This window comes from Asparagus officinalis, chromosome 3 (genome assembly GCF_001876935.1).
Source record: "Asparagus officinalis chromosome 3, Aspof.V1, whole genome shotgun sequence".
In the NCBI taxonomy this organism is placed as follows: Eukaryota; Viridiplantae; Streptophyta; class Magnoliopsida; order Asparagales; family Asparagaceae; genus Asparagus; species Asparagus officinalis.
The window spans coordinates 8287836-8296089 of record NC_033796.1 but is presented as its reverse complement, the minus strand read 5'-3'; the positions used below and the strand labels follow the sequence as shown (position 1 = coordinate 8296089).

General features: G+C 33.5%; 1 protein-coding gene across 2 annotated transcripts in view; it reads left to right on the top strand.

The window, feature by feature from the left end:
• The window catches only part of LOC109832853 (peptidyl-prolyl cis-trans isomerase CYP40-like), a 6007-nt gene extending 2563 nt beyond the window's left edge, over positions 1-3444 (top strand). Inside the window, exons 4-11 of one of the 2 annotated variants that reach the window (XM_020400308.1) lie at positions 23-75; positions 331-405; positions 1029-1133; positions 2160-2235; positions 2338-2375; positions 2449-2529; positions 2981-3061; positions 3152-3444. In XM_020400308.1, the coding sequence (XP_020255897.1) occupies positions 23-75; positions 331-405; positions 1029-1133; positions 2160-2235; positions 2338-2375; positions 2449-2529; positions 2981-2992 (440 nt within the window). In that variant the 3' untranslated portion in view covers positions 2993-3061; positions 3152-3444. The remainder of the gene's footprint in view (positions 1-22; positions 76-330; positions 406-1028; positions 1134-2159; positions 2236-2337; positions 2376-2448; positions 2530-2980; positions 3062-3151) is intronic. The other variant, XM_020400309.1, reaches the window with a different exon arrangement.

Here is an 8254-nt window from a genome sequence, read left to right as displayed (position 1 = left end):
ATTTTGCTTAATGTCTGTGCAGAGAAGAGCTCCTTATTGCGTAAGACAAAGTCTGTTATCTTCACAAATAGTTCGGTAAGCATTTTGACAAGAACTTCACATATTCACTTCAATTATTTTTTATGTGATAGGAGGGATGCTTGAAAAGTTATGTTGAGATTACTTGTTATGATTTTTAGTTATGCTGATCATCCAACTTTGTAGGAATACTGTTTGGATCAGCAAACCAAGGGTAAAAATTACAAGTTTTCGTAGGTTCTGTGATCAATTAATTAAGTTTTTACATTGGCAAAAAATTATCTACCACCTGATATTGCCTGTAAAGTGCAGTTACATAATATCTGGGGTACGCTGCTATCTAAAATTTTACCTGGCAGGACATATTGTATCCTTCTGGTTAATATAGTAAGTTGCGCTTACCTATTAACCTTGGAATCAGCTTACTAAATTTCTGATATAATCAAGCATGAGTATGCTCTACTTTTCTTTTATTTGCTAATAATACAACCGAAGCTCTTTTATAATTCAAGAAATTCCATCTCTATGCTCGGTTGCATCCTCTTTAAAGAAATTTACAACCTGTTGTTGCTTTCGGATGCTGTAAAGTGCAATTACATAATATCTGGGGCCTGCTGCTGGCTAAACCTTTATCTGACCGAACATATTGCAACCTTCTGGTTAATATAGTTTGCTGCGATTGCCTATTAACCATCAGCTTATAGTGAATTTATGATATAACCAAGCATGAATATGCTCTATTTTTCTTTTGTATGCTAATGACACAAACAAAGCACTTTTAATTCACGAAATTCCATGCATATCTATGCTTGGATGCATCCACTTTCCGTGGTTTCATTGGTTGCAGTGCAAGCACACTTTTTCAAGTTCAAAAAGGTTTTGTGATCTAATTTAAATTGATCATGCTCTTTCGATCTAAGAACTCCGTGTTATTGCTTAGGTGCATTCCTTTATGATCATTTCTTTCATTTTCATTTAGATACTCTCATTTTTTTTCTTTCAACTGCTAGGTATGCAAATTAAAGCTAGGAGATTTCAAGGGTGCCCTGTTGGATGCTGAATTTGCATTGCGAGAAAGGGACGGGTATGGCAAAGCATACTTTCGCCAGGGTCAGGTTAGTGTCCTTATCTTTGCAACCTTTACATGTTAGTGTACCAACTACCATAACTTCATTATATTCGGAATCTATAATCGTAGGTGGGTTAATCATGTGTTAATAGCATTTTCTCCTTGGAAATTGAATTGTTGCTGGTTCAATAGTCAATTCTAGGCGTCTAGCAAATTATGTTATTAAAGAGCTAAAACATTATGGGATGACGGACAAATCTACCAATCATCATTCATCAATGACATGACATGATAACTGTAATTTATTTATAGTTGCAGGTTGCTTAATAATAATCATGAATGTTGAATAGCATATTAACATTAATAGGTGTAGTTATGATGAAAATAATATCATATTAACTTGGCATTTTTATCTTTTATTCAATTTAAAACTTTTTATGTACTTCCTTATCCTTAATTAATCTTGGTTATACTTATCATCATAAATTACTGTTATTTATTTAAGAACATTGATAATATTTATTTGTTATTTTTTGTCGTTCTCCTGTCTGTTGTTGTCTTGTTTTAATTTCTTCCGTTATCCTTGCTATTGAAGATCTTGTTATGTGACTTGAAGCATAGTAAGGTGTTGTTCCCACTAATGAGATTATCACAACTCAAACAAATAATTTCAGTCAGTGTTGCTGGTAGATTTAGAGAATGAAAGAGATATTCTAGTTAACTCATGTATAGTGATGCAACTTGCGATCCAGTTGACTTCTTATGTTGATGACATGATGGGCGGTAACTAACTTTGGCCAGCTCCATGGTCTTTTTATCGATACATATTTCATCATTTGCAGCTATTTTACTGGTAGTTGTAGCTATGGTTGGAAGGATTTATGTTAGTTGATATCTTTCTTTATATATGAGAGTTCTGCAGCTATCGTACTTAGGAAAAAAAATTCTTTCTCTAGTCTGTTCATTATCATTAATACTCCTATCATCGTTATTTTGAGCAGAAATATATATAGGCTATATAGCGACTGCCCATGCTATGGGTGGCTAATTTTTAGCATTATAAATTTTCCAGGCACAAATAGCACTGAATAATGTGGATGCTGCGGTAGAAAGTTTCAAAAAAGCACTAGAATTGGAGCCAAATGATGGTGAGTTCTCTTCATAAATTGTACTTTTTTATTATTTCTTGAGCATGTTTTTACCATACTGATGTGTTGCGATCTCTCTTAAAAATATATGTTTGTTTGCAGGAAAAATAAAGGAGGAACTTGCTGCTGCGAAGAAGAAGGTAAGTGGAATTATGAGCCCATTTGACTGCATCTTCAATTACTTGAAGATTTTTTGACTAAATGTGATTACAGATTGCTGATAGGAGGGACCGAGAGCGAAAGGCTTATGCCAAAATGTTCGTAGCAGCAGCTAAACCAGGATCAAATAATGAGGTAATGAAAACCTTGGTGAATATCTACCTATCATTAGGTCTGCAGTAGGGAGTAATAATTGATAATATAGAATAGTTGTTCTGAGAAGGAAGATTCTATTATTTTCCATGAGGTTGATTGGCCCACATAGCCCCCCCCCCTCCGCCGGCCCCCCCCGCCCCCCCCCCCCCCAGTATTGCTATTTGACATTTACTGCCCCTTGAGTTTGATGTTGCCAGACCCCCTCTGTTATTCTTTCGACTCTTAACTTTTTTAGTTTTTCGGCAAACAGACCCTTGAGGGTATAAAAGTCTAGAATGTTTCATTCAGTGGGTGTAGCTACCAATATTGACCTTAAGGGGAAATAAGTGTTACAACGCAATACTAACATGGGGTCTTTGTCCAATTAACCCTTATTTCAATAGCAGCTGGCATGAATCTGGTTTTGTGTTCCGGCGTTTTCATATTGCAGGAAAAGCATTGATGAATTTGATTCATCCATAAAATGTTTTCTTCACATGAGGGTGTCAGTTTTTTGTTGCCATAGATTCAGGTAATTGTATTCCGAACTACCCTGTTGCTGTTTTCGTCTTATGATATGAGCAGATTGGCTTGTACTGAGAGTTATGTTACCTATCTGCAGGTTTTTGTAATGAGGTCGATATACTGAAGATATGTTGTTGATGAAAACAAAAATTACATTTCTTGAACCATCTTTTGTGTTGGGAAACATGCAGTAGATATATTGCTATGAATGTGGTTTACTGTATTTGGGTAGAGATTTAGCTGCTGTTATTTCAAATATTGAGTTAGAAGTGAGAACATGCGCTGAACGTTCATTAGTTTTGTGAAATGGATAGTTTGTTGAACAATTATCATATATCTTTAACTTGTCAGCCTTTTTAGATGTTAAATAAATTTCACTCTCTTTCTTAATCATTTTGTGTCAATTCTGATCCTTTTACAAAGTGACGACCAAAAATAAAGTTTAGAACTTTTAATTCTAGAATAACTCTATTTCTAACTTATCAATTAAAACAACATGCAGCAAGTTATTACACACACGTCTCAAAATGAACTGGTATAGGGGTGAATCCAACCAGCCTCAATTATCTTTTATACATCTTATCTTTGATTTGGTTCGTTTTTAGTTCTCAGCTTATTTTGTTTCTCGAAATCAATCTTAGTAACTCAATTCTATATTCAAATCATCTTCGCCATGCCCTTTCATCAATGAACATGTTGCGCTGTATTTTCCACACAAGGACGAAAATAAAAAGGCTAATCAGCACTTGAACACCCTACAGTTTCCCTAGTACGCACTCCTGTACCCTCACATGTTTTAAGTGCTAAAGTTTTCTAAAACTATTTGTTAACTATATCATGTACCGGTTTAATATATTCAACACATGTTAACACTAGTCACAAAAACATGATTATCTAAATGTTGGTCATCCAAGTGTACTGTTAACTATATCGTGTATTAGTTTTAATTTCCTCTCAATCTCACAGTCTCCTTTGATCATGATTCCTCTCACAATCTTGCAACATTAGAGATTATGTGGCTATATCTGAAAATGTTTAAAACAAAATTAGTAAAATATACACTACAAGTTATAGTTTGAGTTTAAAATATGCACCATAAAATTAAACTATGTATGACATATCATTAACAGACCCTCACAGTTATAATATAAACTTAACAGATACTTGATTAGTTAACAAATATGACCTAACTTTAATAGGCATGATAGAACCTTAATAGGTACTTCGCAACGTTAACAAGAATTATATAACTTTACCTAATTCATGTTAACGATATCAATTATTTGTTTGTTAGAAGTAAATAAATTAAACAAACAAAGTTAAATTTTAACAATTTAAGAGTTAAGAAACCCTTAATAGGTACTTTGTGAATTTTAACAAACATATATTAAAAATTACCTGATATTTTACATTACATAGTCTTATTCTATTTCTCCCCTTCCTTTTAGTAGTAATTGGTGGCAACATCCCAATCTCATCTTGTGGTAAACTACAGTTTTCATAATTCAAAATTCAAAATTTAACAATTACTCAATTATTCTTAATATGGAATAGGTAAATGTTAACAGTCAATTAGCTATAGTTCATATGTATTAGGTAAAATATAACAGTTAATCTATTAAACATAACATTCAAAAGTAAAAAAGTCAACAACTACTCAATTATACTTAGCATGGAACATGTAAACGTTAACAATTTATCAGCTATAGTTCACATGTGTTAGGTAAAACTTAATAGTTAATCAACTAGACTCAACATTTAAAAGAAAAAAAAAGTTAACACTTCAATTATACTTAACATTTAACAGGTAAATGTAAACAATTAATTAGCTATTGTTCACGTGTGTTAGGTAAAATTTACAATTAACATACTAAATACTATACGTTCATTATTTCAAATAAATATTTTTGTATGTAGAATTTTATTTCTGAATTACCAATTTACATCTATTATTTCAAATGAATATTTTTGTATGTAGGTTTTTATTTCTTAATTACCAACGCATTATGTCCAAACTACATATTATTCTCAAGCCAACAAAGTGATCTATGTACAATAAAATTTAAAAAAAAAAAGACTTATCCTCTCAATAATATCTCTCGTATCCTATGAACGACCAACAAAATAAAACAACAAAAATCATAGTAATTTGAGCTACTTCTTTTGATGAATTCAACCTTTAATAGTATAGCTGAGCTTCAAGCAACAAAATTCTTATGTGGCATTTCATTAAACACCTTTCTTGCATCCAACTACCATCTGAACTTGAAGTGCCAAAACACTAACCCTAGCCTCCAATTCTGCCTCGACGCCTTATTCGGCCCCCAAGCCTCCAATTTTACTAGTGGGCATCCGCACCTCGCTCGAAATAGCAGCACAGCCCGGCCATTGACCAGTGCCATCTTCCGCAGCTCCACGTGCAAAACCCCATAATCGAGGTTCCTCCACTATTGCCCACCTTTCCATAGCAGATGTTCAATCTGCTTCCACTCCTTCCCCTTCTCCCTCACGCAATCATCGGTCTAAAATCAAGACATTGAACTCTATAGCATCTTCTTCAAGTCCTTGCATCTAACGCTTCTGCACTAGTGAGAGTAGAATCAGGAGATTCTGAGGAGGGGGCAAAGGAGGAGGAGGAGGAGGAAAGAGAGGGGTTTGATGGTTAAGGTTAGAATTAGGATTTGGGAGAAAACTTAGAGGAGGTGGGAGAGAGGAGAGGATGAGGAAGGAGCAGAAGAAGGGGATGAGGGAATAAGGATCAGGAGGTCAAGGGTGGCGATGGGGGAGGAGTGATTACAGCAGGAGGAGAAGGAGGTGAGATTGCTTTGGCTAAGATTTTGGTGCAGAAGAAGAAGGGGGCATTTTGATGGAGAAGAGATGATGGTGCTTTTGAGTGGGTGGAGAGGGTTAAAATAGGGAACATAGAGAAGTAAAGTTGGGTTTTTAGGTCAAATACGGTGTGAACATTTGGCTTAGACGATGGGGGGGGGGGGCTAACAATTAAGGGCTTGAGCACGATGGGCAAAAGTATGAAGGGCTTGGTCACATGTGGTTCTCAACGGGGCCTTGACAGAACTTTCCCTTTGAAATTTAAACACCTCGACTCCTAACTACTCAAGTCAAGTTATAATTAATAATAATTAAAATTTTCAAATTAAAATATTTAGGCATGAGAAAGAACCAGCTTTCTCCTTCTCTTGTTTTCTATTTTTGATATTATTTAGTGGCATTGTGTTTAATTTTGTCAATATCGAGAAAAACAAAACCCTTATTTAGTGCAAAACTGTAGCTTTTATTGTTCTTTGTTGTAGTAGAGGAACTAATTTGATGATTTATTGTTGTTGGATTCTTGAAACTTTTAAATCTAACTTGTTCTTGTATTTTTTTTATTTTTTAATCGTAGTGCTTTATTTACCATCGAAAAAATAAAGGATGAATTTCTTGCAGATAGTTTGGTTCTATATATTGAAAAAGAAATCACAGAGACATTTGATTTAGATTCATTACTTAATGATTTTGTTTCTATAAAAGAGCATCGTTCACGGTTTTAGAATTGATTTTATGTAATTGTTATGAATTCTATGTATTTAACTTTTTTTTACTAGTAGTTACTATTTGATATAGTCTTTTATTTTAGACTAAATGGCACTTAAATACCTTATAGTTTCGTTCTCTTAGAACTTGTATACCATCAATTGTATTTCGTAGCATTTATATACCCTGAGTTGGTTAAAATTGGCACGTTAATACCCTATGTTTTTCAAATTTAAAAAATTTTATCTAAAAGTTCCCATATAACATTTATGTGCTAATCTTATAACCTTATCTCTATTAAGTTTTTTGAGTTCGCAAATTCTATTTTTGCAATAGAATTATGAACATTTAAATTAAAATTTGGATAGGTTTAATAATGATCTAATAAATATTAATGGTTAAAAAGCTCTAAATTTAACATGTGGATGTTATGGGAACTTTCAAATAAAAAATTTCGCATTTTTAAAACATAGGATATTAACGTGGCAATTTTGACCAACTAAGGGTATATAAATGTTACGAAATACAACTGAGGGTATATAAGTGCTAAATGAGTGAAACGATAAAGTATTTAAGTACTAAGTAGTCTTTATTATATTTTGAAGCTTATAGGTATTTTGGTCGTCCTGAACTCAGACTCTTGGCTCCGCCACCGTGATCCGCCGCAGCCAACAGAGCAAAGAGGTACAGGGATGCTATCAAGGATCGAATTAGGCTGCTATAAGTATTTCCCATAAGCGAAGAGTGCCGCCGAAATCTTGAAGGAGACGCTGAAGGCATTCAAAAACCTTTACGGTTATTAACTTGATCTATGAGATTTCATTTTCAAATTTGGTGCCTTATTAACTATTTATATATATATATATATATATTTTCAGTTCATGTTAATCGAAATTGGAGCAAAGGAGTAATAGCCAATAGGTAGTGGATGGTTTTTTTTAATTTTTATTTTTTTAGAAATGGTCGAAGCTCTTATATAGTGGACGACTAATTAGTAGTGTGGACTTTCTATACGTAGCGAGTTAGTATGTATGGTCCTGGACTTGGTTCCAAATTTTGTGTTGTCTTTGTAATTAAAGTAATCCAATGGTATATTTAAATTATTACATTGCATTTAATTTTCAGAAACTTTATCTAGTTTCATTTGTTTGAGACTTTTTTTTTTAATTCTTTGTTGAAAATGGTAATGAATATAGGACAAATTTTCAAAAACAACCCGTTTAGAAACTTAATCTCAAAAAACGACTTATTTAGAAGTTTTTTTTACCAAATTAGACACAGTTTCAGCCAGTTGGCTACCAGTTGGCTAAAACGGAGTCGAATTTGGTGAAAAAAAATTACAAATCTTCACGGGACTTCAAGTCCCGTGAAGTTTAAACGCCAAATAATCAAGTTTAAGAGGGTTTAAACTTGTAGGTTTTTTCACCAAATTCGACCCAGTTTTAGCTCACTGACTGAAACTGGACGGAATTTGATAAATATTTTTCAAATAGGTCGTTTTTTGATACTAAGTTTCGGAATTGGAGTACATAAAAAATTTGTCCTTGAATATATGTAATGGGTACGGTCTGTACTTTAATGCAAAAAAGGACACATTAGACTATCTCTCGCTACTAATGACGGATATAATTACTAGGCAGCCTTTATCGAGGGAAGAAACCCAGAG